Raw genomic sequence first — 20493 nt, forward strand, 5'->3', positions numbered from 1 at the left:
GTATATATGTAAGAGTCAGGTTAAAATATGGCAAAATGCCTTTGTTTCTATGATTTTTTTAAAAATTTTTTTTCATTTGTAAAGTTAAGACAAGAATCTTGGTCTGTTTTGTCTGATATTGGGAAAATGGACTTCTGAACTGTTTGATACACATGCAGAAAGACAGAAAGAGTAATAAAGAACAGTGATATTTAAGATGCTATTCTAAAAGGATGGTGTTCTGTCTTTCTAGCAGAAAAGAGTTCAGAAGTAAACCAAAGCATATAAATAGCAGGACAATCCTCCCCACTTCTTTTTTTCTTAACCAGCGTAGGTAATTTCTTCTCTACTATAGGGACATCAGAACCAACAAAGCTGTCCCTCAAGTCAGACACGGAAGGTGAGGAGGAAGAGGAGGTAGATGCAGGTGAAGATGAAGAGCTAGACAGAACTGTTGACTCTCTTTCGGACACCCAGGTGAAAAGCAAGCCAAAGCTCTCTGACTTGGTGACAACTACTTGTAAGGAGAAGTTGCCAAAAAAACTTGACAAGAAAACTGGAGATGGAGGAGAGCCGTTTCTTCGAAAAACAAACTCAGAAGCTCAGTTTAACTTGCTGCAAATTCTTCAGAAGAATGGAAACCTGAGGTGAGAGATTTCTGCATATTGCCTTGAGTTTTGACTGGCAGCTAATATTGGTTGAAATATGGAGGATATACACTTAGCGCCACATTATGAATGAGTGTGAGAAGAGGACCCTAGAGAAAGGGGCTTGGATTTTTGTCTAACTGTGGGCTGCCTTAACAACTAGTTGGCACAGAAGGGAGATAGTTGCAAAGACTGACAGTTTACCTAAATGCCCAACCTCTTGGATCGGTATAAAGCATAAGCCATAGTTTCCATTGATATTCTTTAACTGAGTGATGTAAGCTGTTCTTTGGTCAACTCAGGCTCCTAAATTGCCTCTTTGTCTTAATGCAGGATGCCTGCTATTGAATTCTAAAATTCGTCTTTTCATTCTTTGTGTTTCCAAAGAAGTGGGTATAAACATATGCTAAACTATCCAAGAAAGGTTGGGTAGGAATACCTCAGTGCTGCCTCTCCATAAAATAGACCAGGCCTGTTCCAGTCAGTTTTTGTAAGTGGTAGGACTTCTCTCTCTCCTTTAGTCAGCCTGATGAGGCAATTTCTCTGCCTTCCACACATTGGGTGTTACTGGTGAAGAGGTGACAGTAGAATGAAACATGTTCCCCCAACTGTGCCATTCCCAGGGAAGTAAAAAGAAAAGGGAGTTACTTGTTCCTACATTGAAGGCCTCAGGTTTCAATATTCCGCACACCCGAGGAGAGGCAGTGTTATATAAGAACCTTCTTCAGTTTTCCATTTTGTAATCGCAGAAGTATCAGGTGCAGGAAAAGAATTGTATTACTGTGCTGATGTTGATAATGAGGGTCCTTAATTCCTACCAGCACAAATATTGAACTCCTGGTCATGAGGTGTTTGAGTTATACCTAAAACAAACTTGACAGCCCTAGAGAGCCCTCAGGAGAGAGCCTTTTCTGATATATGGTGGCCTGATGTATAGAGTATTAGTTCTTAATCAGGGTTCAGAGTGTTCTCCTGATCTTCCACACACGTGGGAAGAGAAGGTAGGTGCGGTGACTAGCAGCATACAGAGCTCGGAGGTGTTACAAGACCTGCTGTGCATTCTGGAGTTTGCTGGAAGACAGGAATTGTAATCAAGTATTTTTATCATGTTTTAGTTACTGCAGTACTGGTACAGCTATCCACAGAGGATGTTAGTTTGAGATTCTTGTGAAGTCATCATTTGCTTAGCCCCTCTTTAAGCCTGGCATGGTCTTCCAGAAGCATCAAAAGCTAATGATTAAGCAGATGCATGGATACTTTTAATGTATTTTATTTAAACTTCAATTCTTATCTAAATTGATCCATCGATCTCTATAAGTTCTACTATGTTGTATGATTTCTATGTAACACTGTAACAAAGTGTTCATGAAATTTAGAAACGTATAAACCAGGAAGATGAAATTTCTGGACTGAGTTTTTAATGAAATTTCAGGGACTCATGTACATGGAGTCATGAGGAACCATGTCAGTAACTGTGAATATTCCTAAGAAGCAGAGAACAAGTAGAGAAAAAATGGTGAGGATCCTCAGGAATCAGTCTGAGGCCGATTTTAATAATCAATTCAAGAATGACACAAAATATAGAAATGTGGATGGAAAAGATTTGGGAGTTCCATGAGAGAAAAGTAGTGGAATAAATATGGGAAGAACTGGATGACCTTGAGGACAGGAATAATATAGCTAGGATGAAATTCAGTAGCACAAAGGGCAAGGACATGCTTTTAAGAACTAATGATTTACAGCAGAAATTCTATCAGCTGTGTGTTCATCAACTGGAAACTAATTATAAGGAAAAATATCTTTCATGCTTGTTGATCACAGGAGGTTTGCAAAGCTCTAGCTTATGCATGCACGAAAACACCAAATGCGGTCTAGAGTTCATCACCCGAGGTACAATATTCCAGATGAAGTCTCAGAAGTATATAGTTTCTATCACCCCTGTTCATGGAAGGTAAACTGTGACTGAAACAGGTGGAGATGAGCTGCTAGTCTCATGTCACTAGTGTGGGTGCTTTATTAGAAGACACTGAAAGATGTGGATAGTTCACACTAATAAAATGAAAACTATGAAAGGATATAATTGCTGTTAATAAATACATTCAAGGTAGGAGACCTATCAGGGATGAAATTATTTAAGATACAGGACAGTGTTGGAGAAAACAAATGTAAACTGCTCATGAACGAAGCTAGGCTAGGTATTAAAAGAAGGTTCCTAATTATTAGAACAGTAAGTTCTGGAATAATATTCCAGGAAGATAATGGGTTGAAAACTCTAGTTTATTTTAAGATGAAACTTGATAATTTTACAGAAGAGATTCAGACATTGCCTGCTTCTACATCCTTATGAAAAGGAAAGGAGAAATCATGCTTGGCAATTCAAAGGACAGCTTGTAACAACTATGGAGAAAAGTGAGGAAGAATGGAGACTGAGAGAGCAGAACATTGAAGCGACTTTGGGTCAAGATGACAACGAACAGAATTAGGCAAAGCTTTCAGCAATTTCTCTCAGAACAGATGCACACGCTAAAGTGACTACCATTGTGACAGAGTGAGAAGCAATGTGTCCCTCCCAGTCCTCTCCTCAGTTCATACTCACAGCTTCCCAACATGTTCAGCCAGCTGCACAGCAGATTTTGCTTATGTTCTTTCATTCTTCAGTGGTGCCTTGCTCAATGAAACTTGGCTTGTGTCCTTGGTCCAGCAGGGGAAGAGCTCACTTTCACAGATTTAATTCTTTCATTTCCAGTGGGAATTGCAGGGCCTTTGTTATAACTCTGGCACCAGTACCAAGTACTTTATTTATTTTATGGTCTGTTGTTGTGGTGTTCAAAATGCTTGTGAAGACAGAGGCCCAAGAGAGGCTTGAATTTGGCTTAAAAATACACAGCTTTGCTGATGTTCATGTTACTGGCTTTTGGAGGAGAGTAGCTAAGGCTGTGAAAAGGCAAGGAGAACATTCTGGTTTTAGAGATGATCTTAGAACTTAGAGTGTCTGCTGTCTTTTGGATCTCCTGCAATACCTACCCCATCTTGGTGAACTGAAGGTCTCCTTGAAAATACTGGTGGGGTGAAGGGGTCTTCCTCCCTTGAGCTTCAACATTTGTGCACCTAGGAGGTCCTTCCTTGACTGTACTTTGGTCTGTAAGCTGTGCCTGACTGCTGCAACTCTTCCCATTACTACTGTGAAGATAGCTGACTGATTCTCTTGGCCCACAGCAAAGTGCAAGCTCGCAGGGCTTTCTCAGCCTATCTACAGCACGTTCAGTTGCGACTGATGAAGGAGGCTGGTGACCAGATCCAGAATCCTGCCTGGGCTGCCAAAGAGGATGAGCAAATGGTAAGAAGCTTTGTGTCGGCCAGACTGAGAAGCCAAGCTGAAATCTGCCTTGAGACTTTAGAGGTCAGTTCCCATCCTTGGAAGAACTGAAGTGCAACTGATATTATAGCTGTCTGTCTTTGTCCAGCTGCCAGTGCTGTATTTTTAATATACAGATAAGGTAGAACTGCTGACTGACATCTGAGCAGTGATAGAGTAGACAGCCCTTAATGGCTAGAGTGTGGTTGACATTCAAGCTGCTCAGATCTTTCACTGGTTCTTCTTCAGTGATCTCTGAGCTTACCTGCTTTTGAACTTTTCTCTCTAAGATTCTTTAAGATTACTTGGCAGTATCCAGTTTCTCCTGTGTTAAACAAAGCATACATCTACTCAAATAGAACAGGTACCCAGTTAAGCTTTTTCTCCTATATACTGTTTTACTCTTTGCAGGCATCTGCGCTTAGGAATCTTTCTTGCATTCTAGATAGAGGGGAAAAAAAAAAAGTAAAATCCACTGAGGAGAGAAAGTTACTTTCTAGCGTAGGTGGTGGGTTTTTTTTTAAAAAAAACATACGATTAATTTTTCTAGGCAGTATTTTAAGGCCCTATATTTGATGTATGTATCTTTTAAAGAGTGCAGCAAGTGCAGATCCCCTCACAAACCTTCCTAAAAGAGCTTTCTACAGTAGGCTCTTGAGCTTTCTGCAAATCCAAATGTATTCTTGCTGAATGCACGTTGCAGGGAAACAGCCATTGCAGTTCAGAGATAAAATTGTGTGTCAAGAATAATCAGTCAACTCAGTGGAAAATGTTACCCCTGCTTTTTCCAAATGGAAATTAAAACTGTCTTTTTGAGAGTCACTTTGTCTGCTGTACTGTGAAAAATAATGTTTAAAATAACAGATCAAACCAGCCTAGAGTAATGGCAGTGAGAGGCGATCTGTGAAATCCAATAGTTTGGCTGTGAGGCTGCTCATTTATGCATTAGCAGCACTTCTAACCAAAAGCAAATCCAGAGGGGAGACAGAAAAGCTTCCAAACACCCCGAGGATGCATCTCACCTTAGGATCTGCCTTGCCATATGTTTCCCCCACCAGAGGTCAAACAGACATGGTGGGGGATTGGAATTACATGGCTGTAGATGTAGTCATCTGTTGCTGTGGAGAGGCTACGGCAATAGTATACATATATGAAAAGTGATAAATGGGGCTACATCACTGTAGTGGAGATATCTGACCAAGATGTCCTTCTCTGTGATAGTGCTGGGAGGGTTTTAGGTCAGTATGCTTCATCACAGGCCTTCTTTAACAGATTGCAAGTTGTTTTTTGGAAATGTTCTCCTAAGGTATTGGACTTTACAGGTTATTCTGTGTTGTTGCTGCTTTTTGCTGCTTGTTTTTTTTTATCTGCCATGCTTTTCAGACAAACACTCCTGAAGTGTTCCCAGTTCTGACCCACCTCAGGCAAGGCACACTGTCACTCTTCTTCCCCCGCCTTGGATTTGTAGGGCTATATTAAAAATGCATATTGCAGAATGCTTTTGCCTGCCAGTTGTCAGCTCATTTTCTCAGGACAGCATGTTTAGTTCTTGCCAGTCGTTAGCTGTTGTAGTACCTCTGTTCTCTTCTCCCCACATCTTGTGTCTGGTCCATTGTTAACTCCATCTCTCTTGCTTGCAGGAGCTTGTGTTATGCTTTCTGAAGCGAGCTGCCATCAATCTTCAGCAGTCCTTGAGGATGCTGCTCCCCAGCCGTCGTTTAGGACTAAATGATCGTCGTCGTATCCTGGCTCACCAGCTGGGCGAGTTCATAACCTGTTATAACAAGGTGACTGATTCTTTCTTGATTCTTCTTTTGGTAGCTCTTTTGGTTTCTAATCTCTTCTAAAGTATCTCCCGCTGGCTGCTGTCATAGTCAAGACAGCAGGCTGTTTTAAAGACTCCGTTCTGTAATTTACCTGGTCTGTTTGCAGTTGCGCATCCAGTAATGGTAATTTATCTGTTCAAATTGTCAGATAGGCAACAGTATTACTACATTATATATGCAGTCTGGTAATCATATGCATAAAAGTAAAAAGAAGTGTTGAAATGAAGTGGAATTTAACTGGCAGTTTCCTTTTTCTTTGGCTTGTCTTCAGTTCTAGTGCTTTGAAATGCCTCTTCCCATTTCTCCCTATTTTTATGATGCTGCTTTAGAGATAATTTTTTTTTTTTATACAGAACAGTAAGAAATATGTATTTTAGTATTTGTTTGATATACTGAGGGACTGCTACCTATCTGTAGTATGGGACTCTGCATGCTCAGTAATAAGGAGAAGTAGGTCCTAGTGTAAGTAATTTTCACCTCTTTAGATGCAGAAGATGCTGTTCTTAGCATAGTGGCTTCATGCTAATCCTTGTTTTGCAAGAACAGCTTCCCCTTTCCTTTGGCCCCTAGCATTTCTTTAGGGTTAGAACAAGGGTAGTTTAAATTCTGCTTTCAGAGGCTGCTGCGCACACAGTCCTCCAAGCTCCTACTTGTTAGCAGAGGATGTTCACTTACATTACCTTGTCAGAACTGACATCTGGTAACTTGATCTGTCAAAGCAAGGTTGGTGTTAAACCAAATCTGTTCCAGGGAGTGCCTTGTATGCTTAAGGCTCACTGAATTACTGTGTTAGGAGTAACCACAAAACACTCGGGTGGCTCTGTGGTGAGTGAAGAACGCAGCTGCTTTGGATATAATTTCCACTCAAATTGTATTCAAACGTTGGGATTTTCTCCTAACTCTTGAGTAAATTCACAAAATAAAGCTGTGTAACTGGTAATAAATCAGTGTATAAACATATTTTCTCAGTTAAAACAAGTGAGAACAGATCACTTGAGGTTTTAAGATGTACACATTTAAGCCATTGAGAGACTCTTAGGCTATGAGGTTTTTTGATGTCTAATTCCAGCATACAGACTTCTTTCACTGACTTGTAACTTCAGATTTAGTAGAGGACTCCTACTAGCCGTTATGTATCTTCTGTAATGACAGAGAAGAGAAAATACTGCCTCCAGCAAACTAAGTAAAACAGATCACAGAATCACAGAATGTTCGGGATTGGAAGGGACCTCGAAAGACCATCTAGTCCAATCCCCCTGCCGGAGCAGGATTACCTAGATCATATCACACAGGAACGCGTCCAGGCGGGTTTTGAATGTCTCCAGAGAAGGAGACTCCACGACCTCTCTGGGCAGCCTGTTCCAGTGTTCCAGTGGACAATCACATATTGTCCAGACTTCTACTTCCGTAGTGAAGGGCAAAGACATGTCCCAGGGTGGCTTTTTCTTCCCCCTCTTGAATTATCTTTCAAAAGATGTATCTGACCCTTTTGTCCTGGGAATGCTTAGAGTACCAGTAAGAAGCAATGAAGTGGAGATCAAGTCTGGTCAGATGAAGCTTGTATGCTGGTATTGGTATTTCAGGCAGGCCTTTAGGGTTTTTTTTAACTAACAAAAATGTTTGTATCCATACAACCTTTAGTGTCAACAAGCTCTACTGGTGCAAAATAGAAAGATCATTTATATCTGAGAGCTTGCTCCCATTCTCACACACAAAGACTTACCATGTTTTATTCCAGCATGTTTTAGTATATAAATGCAAATTTGCCACAGGCTGTAGTGTTTTACTTTCTTTGCTTTTGCTAAAGCAGTATATTTTTGGTATGTGGATAAGCCCTTGGCAATTTGCTGCATGGCAAGAGAAATTAACTCAAGAGGAGAACTCCTAGCTTACAGTAGGAAGTGTGGATGCCCTCATCAGACCTCCTTGATTGAGTTTCTTTAATATAATTGTATAATTTTGTCCTCCTTTCTTCCTGAATATCTCCTTTTGGGACAGATGCTTAAACAAAAGCTATTTTGGGGAACTCTCTGTTTGTGACAGAAACAGCAAAAGTAGAAAGGGGACCTTTCTTATGTCCCAGCAAAGAGTATATTTGAAGGAGCAGCACGTATTTGTGAAGACTTGACCTCTTCTCAGCAAATCAATTCTAATAGGTTATGTCAAGTGGAGGAGTGAGGAGTTTAGTGTATGCTTAGCGTGCTGTCTCTGGGGCTCTCTATATTTATCCGTTCTCTTGCACATAGTTAAATACTTATAATTTGGCTCTTTGGAGTTGATGTTCTCTTTTCTTAGATCCCATGGAACTGTTTTTTGTCTTCTCTGAGCTGTAGCTATGCCATGGATCATAACGTAACTACATAGAGACACTTACTGATACTGCTTATTAACAGGAAACGGAGCAGATGGTTCAGAAGCGATCAAAAAAGAAACAGGAAGAGGAGGAGGAGGGAGTGAATCCCAAAGGTTTTCAGAACTTTATTACCAGAGCAAGGTAGGAATGGATTTTATTCCCTTTGATAAAGGATCTCCCAGCCCTGAAGGTGATGGGGTTGTTCTAAAGATGACCTGATTGATCTAAAGGCCTCTATACCTTTATTGACCATAGCACATGCTCCTGCTGGGGGACAGAGAACTTGTCTTTTCTCTTTTCTCCCTTCCAGCAATCAAACACTGGTAGCATCAGCATCTGGTGCATAGAGGAGGACATACAATAGATGTTTTGACCATCAAGTAAATTCCCAAAGGACAGCAGTGGTTGCCCTGGTCTGTGTAAATTTCAAATGGATTCTGGTGAGCTAATGATCTCCTTTGCTGTGATGCTGGAGCAAATGCGGCAGTACTTTGGAAGGAGAACGAAACTAGAGTTGCTGCTCAGATGGCCTTGAGCTGCTGTGGTTGAACAGTTGTTGTGGCTCTGGCTCTCAAGTTTCTGCTCTCAGAAACAAATCTCATGCTTGTTGCCTCTCTACGGGAACTCTCCAGGTCTGGACTTTCTGAGATGAGGAAGGAAGGGAGTTAGACTCCCTGTCTTCATCCTAGCCTCTTATTCGGCTTGCTAAGGCAGTTCAGTGCAAGCAGTTACTTTCACAATGAAAAAGCAGCATTTTCTAACTGTGCACGCTCTGAACTTTATCTGCCTTAAACTTAAGAGTCTGTTAGGAAACGTATTTTGAAAATAGGTAAATACTCTCTGTAGCCTGTAGCATTGTATGAAAAACAATGGTTTTATAGCTGACTGTGGAGACGTCTGAAATTATTCAGTGAACAGGAATTATGTCCTCAAAGTCTCTGATTCTTGAGCACAAAACCTGATTCCTTTTGACCTGGCACTGTACTTGCTTTTGGTGTTTGCTCTGCCATATACCCACTCACTAGTGCTAAGGCAACGCTACAAAGCAAAAGGAAAGCATGTTAGATATCAAAACAATTAGGATTACAGATTGCACAAGCTCTAATATGAGTGGCCAAGTAACTGATACTGGTTTGGGACCAATAGACACTTAGGACATTGGGGCAGTTAAACTCTCTTCTTGTAAAGAAAATGAGAAATGTATGCAAGTTTTGAGAGATTCACAAAAATATTGACTGTTCTGTTTGTTTGTCCTGCAGTTCTGACTAATTAACAAGCTCTTTCCTCTTATCTCCCTGCTGCTGAGTTGAAACTACTAACAATGACTGTAAAACAGAGGCTGAGCTGAGTTATGTCATGAACAAGATAGCTACTTGTTCTAGAGAGCACCTGTGGAAGATTCATAAATTTATCTGTGAACTGAATCTCTGCTGTTGAGCTGATCTCCCCAAAAATGTGTTTGGAGTTTTCACTTGCTCTTTATTTATCCTGGGAAGGCTCCTGAATGTCTTGAATTTTCTACTGCATAAGAAAATGGCATTTCAGTGGGAATCTCAGGTTTATCCAAGGCATGTTCCTTTCCTTCTGCTCTTACCCTGCAGAGCTGAGTGAATCATAAGCTTGTCTGGCCTCACTTTTTTTCCCATTATCCTCTTCAGTCTCCTTATTGTTTCTTGTCTTTGATTGTTACATGAACGTAGAAAAGCTTAGAATCCTCACATCCACCTTCTCTCCTTATTGTAGTGAAAGTGACCTGGAGGAAGTGCTGACATTTTACACACACAAAAACAAGTCAGCAAGCGTCTTCCTAGGAACAAACTCCACAAGCACAAAACCCAGCAACACCAGTAACCAGTTGGAGAGACAGCCTCAAGGTGGTAAGTGTTGCAGGCAGTTCTGAGATGATGTTGCCCGGACAAATCCAGTTTAACTTCAGTCTATGGAAAGGGAACAACCCCTCCAGAATGTTATTCAGGTTTCTTGAGGTTTTTTTTTTTTTTTTTTTTTTTTTTTTTTTTTTTAAACTGACTCTATATATGAAGCCTAGAGTAACTGCACTCCTACCTTCTTTGCCTGAAGTGAAATGGAATGAATCTGGACTAGTGTTTATAAGGAACTAGATATGGTGGCTCGTGTCTGAAACAAGAACGTGCAAACTGAAGGCACTGAGATTGGAAATGAACAGAGAATCCTGAAATCAAAGTGAGGGATGAGAGAAATCAAGGCCTGTTAAATTGTGCTGCCTACAGTGAGCATACCTATTGGAGGGCAGAGTCTGTATATTTGAGCGTAGTTAGGCGTTCCATGGAAGGAAGTACAGTGCCAGCCATCCATATCTGGTAGTCCATGCTACTGTACATGACAGCACAATTGTGATCAGGAGAGTTGCATGGTCTACAGTAAATATTAGCAAGAAAGTCTATTATATCAAGTTTTAAATTCTGCAGTCCTGTTGTAATGATATCACGGTTTGCATTGTTCTACTTCCTAACTCCTTGATTTTGTTATAGAGCATCCTGAGGTGGTGAAAAAAATAAAAGATGATCAGCCCAAAAGTTCAGTTGCAGATCTGCGTGCAGAAGGAGCATTAAAAGGCTATAAACCCAAAGAAGTTAAATCAACCTGTAAGTGAACTGGCTTAAATCATCATCAAGAAAAAAAATGAATGCATATACTGTTTTTAATACTGTCTTAAACAAAGGTTTGAACCTTTGGGTTCAAACTGAGGGATTCAAATGCACAATTTTGGGGAAGATTGTGCAGGTTTTTCTTTTAAACCCAAGAAAAGATACTGTAGAGTGAGCAGTATGAAAGAGTTAACTGTTCTTCTGTGAGGGAAGATCTAGATATTGCAAGATTTGAAAGAGAATATTCATCATGCAGAGCCTCTTCTTGTCTTTGCTGGTAGATGAAGTCATTTTGGCTTCAGTGTGTCTGAGTAGAGGCATCTTTGGTGTGTTGATATTATCCGAAGGACCTGAAAAGCAGCTTTTTCTCATGTATTGTGCTCATTATCTTTGTGTAGTTCCAGAAGGACCCACCTTCTCCTTAAATGCTGAAGTGAAAGTACCTCGGTGCGGCCCTCCTAGTGCTTCTTCCTCTGTTTCTGGTGCCACGTTCCAGAGAAGTACCAGTTCCTGGATACCATCTCAGCCTGCAGCCTCTGAAAATTCACAGGTCCCTGGTCACCATTCATTGCCGGCTGCTCCAGTTGATTCCAGGCTGATTCAGTCCCCATCCCCACTACCCTCCTTGCAGAGCACAGCTCCTGACAGCTCTTTTGTCTTCACAAACCCAGTGTCCAGTAAGGCTTCTAGCCTTGCAGGGTTACATCGTTGTCATTCTGGTAGCTACACCATTGGCCCGTTCTCATCTTTTCAGAGAGCTGCTCAGATCTACAGCCAAAGATTGTCCCGACCATCCTCTGCAAAAGTAGGTGAGTGTTCTGGGATGCATAATAACTTGCTACTTCAGTATAGAGACTGGGTAATCTCTGGTCTGGAGTAAGTAGATATTTTACATTTCCAGAATTATTAGTCTTGTTGAATGGTGCTAAATTTCTCGTGTAAAGAAGGCGTGCAGGAAGCAGCCCTTGTTTGCCAAAGATGCCCTTTTATTGAGGAGATGAACAGGGAATCATAGAATCATTTAGGTTGGAAAAGACCCTTAAGATTATTGAGTCCAACTGTTAACCTAGCACTACCAAGTCCACCACTAAATTATGTCCCTCAGCACCACATCTACACATCTTTTAAATACCTCCAGGGATGGTGACTCAACCACTTCCCTGGGCAGCCTGTTCCAATGCTTGACAACCCTTTCGGTGAAGAATTTTTTCCTAACATCCGATCTAAACCTCCCCTGGTGCAACTTGAGGCCATTTTCGCTCGTCCTATCACATGTTACTTGGGAGAAGAGACTAACACCCACCTCACTACAACCTCCTTTCAGGTAGTTGTAGGGAGCAATAAGGTCTCCCCTCAGCCTCAAACTTTGAATGCAGCCTTTGAACTTGTTCAAAAAGAACGGAAAACGAAGTATTCTATATTTTCATGTGATTGTATTACTAATCTCTGTTTATCTTTAGTGATTTTAATGTTTTTGTTAGCAGAAGCCCTGTCTCAGTCTATGTGTTGTTCTTAGTTCTGTGCTTCTCTGTCACGCAGAGAAATCCTTTAATGAAACCTCGTAATTGTTGAATACTTAAAGGTGTGTCAAGACCTACAAAAAAGAAAGATCTGAATGAATCATTACTGTATCTCATTCTCTAGGACCTTTCAGCACTGCCATATCCAAGAGTATCTTAAAAACAAGATCTAGAGACCTCTCATTTACCATTCTGGGGTAGAGCATAGTTGAGCAGTGCAACTTCAGAGTGTAAGGAATCTGAAGGGAAGAAGAAATGGTAGAAGTTTATGGATGCAGACTGTAATCTGTTAGGAAAGTTTTGGGAACCACACACAGGCTAACAGCTGTGGTCCTGATAATATATATACACTTTTTTTTATGATGGTGTACGTTTGCTTTAGGTTGTATGTCAGGGTCAGCACATGTTCACTGGAGTTGCTGTATATATATTGACAACCTTTCCAGCATTAAAATAAATTTGACTTCCCAACTGAGTACTTTATTTAAAGGGTTCCATTTGTTTTTAAGGAAAAACATTATAGATTTAGCTTAGGTAACAGCAGCCAATATTCTCTGGAATTGGATGTCATTAGATACATTATGATAAAGAGAGTATGGGTTTGGGATTGACAAAAGCTCATATAGGCAATACCCATGCAGAATAAAAGGCTGTATTCTCCTTAGCATCTGCAGAAAGTATCATACGTGCTTTTGTGTCTCTGATCAGCAAGCTGAGAGAGCCTGACATACCACTCACTAAGCATATCCAAATGTTTGTTTGGTAGGTTTGTGCCGTTGCAGTCCAAGTGGGCAGCGTGTGGGCTCAGACAGGATGCACAAAGATGTGGAAGATACTTCTTCCCAGGGCAAACGTTATAGCCCCAGTATGGTGGCAGCAGAACTGCAGCAACTGGCAGAAAAACAAGCAGCCTGTCAGTATTCCCCACCAAGCCACATCAGTCTCCTTAAACAGCAGGTATGTAAGCAGTAAAGCTAGAGTCCCTGTGACTACAGAAAAGTCTGTCACAGGCTTCTGTGTCAGCGCTGGGCTGGGCTGAGACATGCAGGGAAGAGTAAATCTCATGAAAATCAATTTCTCTCATATTGTTCTGAAGTGTTTACACTGACCAGAATTTTGATTTTCTGCGAGATGACAATAACATTGCTAAAGTCTTTTTATAGAAGAAAGAAAGACTAGGCAGAGGATTAGAAAATATGTTGTAAAAAACCAAATCCATGCTTGATCTTATTAAACAGTAAAACAAGTCTTCTCAGATTTGTGCTTCTGTGTGATTTGCTTCCTTGTTCCTCCAGTGTATCATCACAGTGCTGGGAATGGAAGTCTGCAGAATAGGTTCTGGTGTAAATTCTGTATTCCAGTAACATTGTAAAGATATAATGAAGTACTTACTAGCGTGGCATATGCTAATCCTTTTGCTAAACATGGTGGTATAGATCAAATTTACATTGGCTTCTCGTAGAGTTCCACTTAGTTTCATATTTATTTTGAATTGTTATGTCCTAAATGGCTGCACACATAGTCATTTTTTTCTTTATGATATGCTATAGTCATGTTGATCAAAGGTGTTCAAGTTGGACACTTCTCAGTTAATTAAGCTGCCAACTGGAAGTTCTCCAGGATAGACACTTTGCCTTGGAAATTGATTTTTTCCCTCTTTACTTGCTAGGGTCAAACAGTTTAAATATCTTCAAACAGATACCTTGATTTTGGAAGTATTGTTTTAACAGTGATGTTTTTCTAAGTTTTCTGAGACATGTTTAATAGTTGCAATAGCTGCTACTGTTTGCTGCTTTTTGCTTCTTTCAATTTTATTGTTATATGTTTGGCTTTCAGTATCTGGTTAGATGATTGGCAATATGTTTTTTTTCGAAAGATGAGGTGTATTTATAACTCTAGGAAGCTGAATAGATTTTTGGATCCTTCTACATCTAGTTCAAGGTTTTGATTCAGTCTGGGCAGTTCCAAAACTAACACAGGCACTCTGGTCTTTGCAGATAGGTCTTGAACTTTAAAGGATGTCACAAAAACAAAGCACCTTCATGTTGATGAACTCAGCAGAGAATGTGAGCACTGAATATACCAGTGATGCTGAGGGCCTGATCTTGTGTCAGGCCAGACCCTACTTAGAGAATTTGATCTTTTAAAGCCGTGTTTGCTTGTCCAGTAATATTCAGAGCTGTCAGTCTGGTTCTCTTAATGAAGTCAGAATTCAGCATTTTTAAGCTAAACTTTGTCAGTAAAACTGTTCAAAAAATTTGGTAGTGAAACATTTTCATTCAGGAAATGCTGATTTGTTGAAAGCTAAATATAGGATGGAAACTGCCTGCATAAAAATTAGAATCTAAGCAAATATTTGGGAAAAAATTGAAATACATCTGTTTCATTTCAGTCTTTTCAGAAAAGAACTTCTAAAAATAAATTCGTAGACTTTCTCCCTAAAACCACTCATTTCCCGCTTGGCTCCAACTGCTATGGTTTCTTAGGTCTGTTTAGAGAACCCAAGTTGTCCTCTTGTTGCCATTTATATAGCTATTAGATGATTTTTACACTTCTGTATTCCTACCATAGTTAGTTACTGCTAGTTAAATTAGGAAGCATGGAAGGGGGAATCCAGAGAGGAATTCATACAGATCTACAGGGGAAGGGCTGTGTAGCTTCCTGAGCACAGCTGTGTTGGGTGGCAAAGGAGCATACTCTGGTAATTGTAGATGGTGGAGGATGAAACCTGCTTAGCCACCAGTCAGTCAGTCAGTGTAGGTATAATCAAGTCTGAAAGTGGCTATGAAGTGCAGTGGTAGCTCTGGAAATCTGTCGGTCGTGGTAAAAGCATTGCTTTTTGCTTCTGGGTTCTCCCAAGATACTTTACCACAGAAGAGGTAGGAAATGTGTAGAAGGAGAATGAAGGTGCTAATTCCCTTCTTTGTGACAAGCAAACAATAAAGACCTCAGCTCCTAGCAGACAATGTAGATTTTCTGAGTTACCTGGATACATTTTGTATTCGACCACACAGGCTTTGCTTCTGTAGCGAAATATAGAAACGTGGGTTGGGTTGTGTCTTAGTGGCCTTCTGTCATCATGTAAAAGATCCATGTAGAAGGGGATTCACAAGTCAATGAAAAGTTTAGAGCAGGAGCTCTATCTGACAATGAGTTTCTTTCCTGAGCCTTTGTCCATTCAGTTCTAGACATCTGCTCTCTACTGTGATTCTCCAGGCCGTGTTTCTGCAACAATCCCTTTGGAGAGGTGAAATCTGAAGCTTGCTTAGTATGAAAATTTGGATGGTTTAGTTGAGGACAGTTTTTCTTTTAAGGCAATCTGATTCTTTAGTACTGAATTTATGGCACATAGTAATTTCTAAGCTGATACTATTATTTTAATCATACCTGAAACAGTGATGTTTTGAAAGGTTCAGATGTAACTGCAAGGCACAAAGGAACATAGCTAAAGCATATGGCTACTACTTGTGCTTTTTTTTCTTTTTTCCTGGGCACATTCTACTCTTCTGTCATCTAAGAGTCATTGTGATTATTGTTTTGATCCAGCCTGGCTTTTAAAGCCTGTCTTGCAGCAAGGACCAAGGGTTTTAGTTCTGTGGAAGACAAGGCTGCTGTGACAATGAAGGGTGACAAGATGTACCAGCATACAATAAAAGCATAATAGTAGGGCAGCAAAACTGGAGGAGCCAAGCAAGGGTTGGGCTCATTGTTGAGGGACCTGGAATCAGGACACCTGGTGTTGAGCCACTAGGTATGGATGTGGATTTGAAGCAGGGGGATTGAATGAATAGGAGAAGTGCAGACGTTAGAGTAGAGTGACAGTTTGGAAAGTGGACAGTTTGCAGAAGGGTAGATATCAGTGAAGCTATTTGGGAGCACTGTGTGGTTATAGATTTGGGCAGACAAGGATTTGGTCTGAACCGGGGAGGCGGGGGGGGAAATAGGGACAGAAGAGATAGAGAAACATGTGGGAGAGGATTTAGTAAGCAGCTGGAGAGAAGTGAAAAGTCAAAAACCATTGCTATAGTTGAAAGGGGGAAAGACTTGAGATGGGAGTGTTTGACTTATGAAACTCTGGTGGCTTTGGGACAGGAGAAGTAAGGGATTGAAAGCTGAGAGAAGGTTAGAGAGAGGGCTTGTATGAGGGTGATTTAGTTAAACAGGGCACTACTTTCCTATGTATTTCTAGACAGGAGACTCTGAATTGTTATTTCCCCCTTTTTTACTCCTCTGCTTAAGCCATCTGAAATATAATAGTCCTTTTAAAGTAAAAGCATTCTAAAATAAATTGTCATGAAGACAACCACTGGAAGAGACCATCACTTAACTAAATAATAAAAATAGTACAATTGTTTAAAGCCACTCCAGAAACTTGGAATTAGTCTACCTTGTTGGAAAGTACCTGTCTGGTATGAAAGGGACTTGATATTTGGATTTAATTATGTTTAATGGCAAGATTAGGACTATTGATTTGGAGGAGGTGTGTGAAAGAGAGACATTTGAAAATACTGCTGTTGCTGTGGTCTGTTGTTTTTTTTCGAAGGGCAAGACCCTTCTATGTGAGAGTTGAATGCCTTTGTCTGTGCCTTGGTTCCGTTGTGCCCAGCTGTGTCTTGGGGGCAGGGGTACTCTGAATACATTACCTCCTTCCAAGAGCAGCTGGGAAGCTTATTTTCCATTCCCATTCTTGTGAGAATTACTTCTGGTATCTGTGTACTAGCATGGGTCTCCAGGGTTCCCAGGAATGTAGCCTCAACAGCTGTTCTTGGAATGATGCTGACGTTCTGGTTGGGAGTCCACCTCTGCCCCTCTCTAGTCCCTGCTGCTGTTCACTGTTTCCTACCCATGCCCAAGGCACCCGTTTCACGTTTTTTTTCTCTTACACTCTCATATTCTACACTCTATATTAAATATGTTTAATTTATTAAGCCAATTGGCTGCTGAAATGACAGTGTTCAAAGGGAAAACTTCAAGTGTAAGTATATGACAAGCTTTGAACAAGATATTTAAAATCCCTTGTCTTAAGAAAACAAGTTTTCTGTGATTACATCGGCTTTCTGTCTTGTCAGTCCTCTCCATTCACTTTTGAAACACAGATGGGAACTTTACAGTGGTACTCATAAAGTGAACAGTTCTTACAATATGGGAGGTGGAGATGGTAGGAAGGTAAAGCCTTGCTGATGTGTGGTTTCATTCCCTTGTACACAGTTAGTTTTCAGTCCTTGCAGGCTGTCTTACAAAGTGTGTGAGAACATTTTGCCTTTCATTAATTTGTATTTTTTGAAAATTATTTTTCATTATATCATATAAAATTTCATCAGTGCATCTTCGTGCTTGCAACATGGAGAAAACAAGGGTGCCTTCACAGTGGTATACAATAGAAATATTGATCTAGAACCCATATGAATCATTACTTAATCCCCTGCATCACTGAATGATGCCTTACTGCCCAGTTGCAGGAATGAGAGAGAGAAAAGAGCAGTATAATTCTATCTTAGACTAGAAAAGGAGCAGCTGTTTGGGTAACTTCTGTAACTGTCTTTAATGGTGAGTGCAGGAAAGATGTTGCCTTAAGGACACGCTGGGGTATGACAGTCTCAGGTTATGAAGGATAAATATTCAGCATTACAAATCAATAAATACAGTGAAGCTGCTAGGGAGAATCCTTATTGTTAAATATAGCTGTTAACAATGAATGTTAATTTTTACTTCTGAAGAATTTTATTCTGAAAACACAGATTTAAATGCTTTTGTGATTACGTAAAATCTCATAATAAAGCTGATTTTGAGGTTGTGACAGTGAGAGTTATGTACCTCTATCCATAAGAGATCTTTCAAACACTGCCTGATTTTTGCAGTACTTGCCATCTAACTGTAGTACTCCACAGTATCCAAAAATAACAAGGTGTTCCTCTAGTTAACTATGCAATACGTTTGGGAGCAACATGGAGATCTCTATGGAAAATGTGTGCCTTTGAGGATCCAGCATTAACCTGAGAAGTTCATAGCTCAGTAGGATGATAAGGAGGTATCTGAGCTCAAAAGGTCGTAAGAAAACAAGTGAGAAGGAGAAAGCCCCTGTCCAAATTCCCCAGGTTTCAACTAAATTAGTCTTGAAGATAATACGTTCTTACCTGTTTTGTGAAAAATGTTAAGTGCATAGAAGTGCAAGGCCCATGAGAGTGTTTCAGTCGAGGGCTAAAATCAGGTGGAGTTCAACATATCTGTTCTGTTCGGACTGCTGCCTAGCCAGTCAGAATGCATATATTAATTAGCAGTGAACAGGCTTCTGATTTGGAACTAGCTGCAACATGTGCTGCTTCTTGCTTGTAATTTAGGGAGATGTAGAGAGAAAAGATCTTGAAGATGTCGTAGGTAGCAGACTTGTGAATAATGGGGTTATTGGCCAGGGAGACACACAGGGATGCCACAGGAAATCAGATTTCCTTAGATATGCTACTGATAGATTAATTTATTAATTCAGTGGGGATATAGTCTAGGCCTGTAGAGACAAATTTTGGAGGATATGGGCATTAGAGATATTAAATAATTTCTTTTGCATTATTTTTCACTATAGTAGATATAGAGGAGATACATTTTCTCTCCAGGTAATGAAGTTAAGCTCCTAGGAGAAAAGATGATCAAAAAATGTTTTGTGAGACTTCTGTGGCTGGATGGTATACGTTTAGGGGTTCAGAAATGCAACAGTGAAGTGGCAAAGTTTCTACTGAAAGGTGTGGTCAGTGTTCAAGCTGGTATAGAGGACAGAAAGGCAACAAATGTGCTTATCTGTAATAAGGACCCTAAAGTTTCCTGTACATTAAAGCAGCTAGTCTTGCTACACTAACAGATATATATTACATTGAAATAAAAATAAACACAATTCAAACCAAAAAAAACCCCAAAACACCCAACCCATGTCTTGATCTATTAGAATTCTTTGAACTGAGAAAAATAGGATCTAGTGGAACTGGTTCTTGTTGTTCAAACTTTCAAAAAAGTGTTTGACAAGCTTTCAGCAAGGACTGTTAAGCAAGCCAGCTATCTGTAGGGTGAGAGGTGAAGTTTTGTTACAGATCAAAAACAGACAGAAAGAAAACAAAAGAATAACTAGGCAGTTTGCTATACAGCAAGTGGGTAACTGAAGACACAGAATAAAGAATGCACACAGTGGAGTGTAAAATTAAAGATTTGAAAGGAGGAGGTTCATAATGACTGGCATATTATTACCTAAAGAATGAATATAAAAGCAAGTTATTGCAAGGTAATATGGGGTGTGAATTTACAGTAGATTAACTACTCTGTAGTGTTCATCCATGTGAACACATGCTTGTGCAGCTCATGCTTACCACATGAGGTAACTTCTTGTTACCTTCAGTATAATGTGGGCTACAAGTGTCCAGATGTTCAATTACTGTGAAGGTTATGTGTATGCTGTAAACTTAAACTTGAGCCTCCTGGTAATTTGTCAGTACGTCTGTATTCTTTTGTTGATTATTATGAGAAAAACTAAGAAATATAATCAACTGCATTAACTGAGCAAGACAATGGCAGGTGAAGTTCAGTGTTTACAAATAGCTGATTACATGACAAGCAATAATTTTAACAACTTAAAGTAATAAGCTTTACATTAATCATTTAGGGAAGAAAAAATGAGTTTTGTTCTGGAAAGCTCAGTGGAGATAACTGTTCTAAGTCAAGCAGTAAAGGCAACAAACAAAAATTATTAGCATGTTTAAGGAACAGGATAAGAAATAGTATGTAATTATGTAAGCACATGCCCTCCCTTGAAAAAATGTTTTCAGTTCTGGTTGCCATTCCTAAAGTGAATTCAGGAAAAATAACTGGGATTCACAGATGAGTGACTACAGCAATTAACTGCATGAGGTGAAATTTTTAATGAGGAGGTGAAAATATTAAGTTGTTTAGGGAGGAGATATGTATGAGGAAAATATACAGAGCAGTGGCTGACAAGGTAAATAAAGTTGATTTTATTCATGTTTCTTGTAATAAGAAGGGGATATTCAGTTTAGTAGGAAGACACCACCATAAAAACTGATAATAAAAGTGAATAGTTATTGTCACAGAATATAGTTACCTGCTGAAACTTCCTGCAGCAAGATACCATTAAGGCACAAAGCTTAACAGGCCGTAGTTACCTCAGGCAGAATAATGAGCATTTTGCA

The 20493-nt window shown here is 40.0% G+C and overlaps 1 protein-coding gene across 2 annotated transcripts in view; it reads left to right on the top strand.

Moving 5' to 3' along the window:
• TTLL5 (tubulin tyrosine ligase like 5) overlaps window positions 1–20493 on the top strand; it is a 149972-nt gene that overhangs the window by 64698 nt on the left and 64781 nt on the right. For both annotated transcript variants that reach the window (XM_068398796.1, XM_068398795.1), the window contains exons 22-29: window positions 335–626; window positions 3843–3963; window positions 5622–5768; window positions 8201–8301; window positions 9904–10037; window positions 10671–10784; window positions 11186–11596; window positions 13074–13264. In XM_068398796.1, the coding sequence (XP_068254897.1) occupies window positions 335–626; window positions 3843–3963; window positions 5622–5768; window positions 8201–8301; window positions 9904–10037; window positions 10671–10784; window positions 11186–11596; window positions 13074–13264 (1511 nt within the window). The remainder of the gene's footprint in view (window positions 1–334; window positions 627–3842; window positions 3964–5621; window positions 5769–8200; window positions 8302–9903; window positions 10038–10670; window positions 10785–11185; window positions 11597–13073; window positions 13265–20493) is intronic.

This window comes from Nyctibius grandis, chromosome 4, assembly GCF_013368605.1.
Source record: "Nyctibius grandis isolate bNycGra1 chromosome 4, bNycGra1.pri, whole genome shotgun sequence".
NCBI classification, from domain to species: Eukaryota; Metazoa; Chordata; class Aves; order Nyctibiiformes; family Nyctibiidae; genus Nyctibius; species Nyctibius grandis.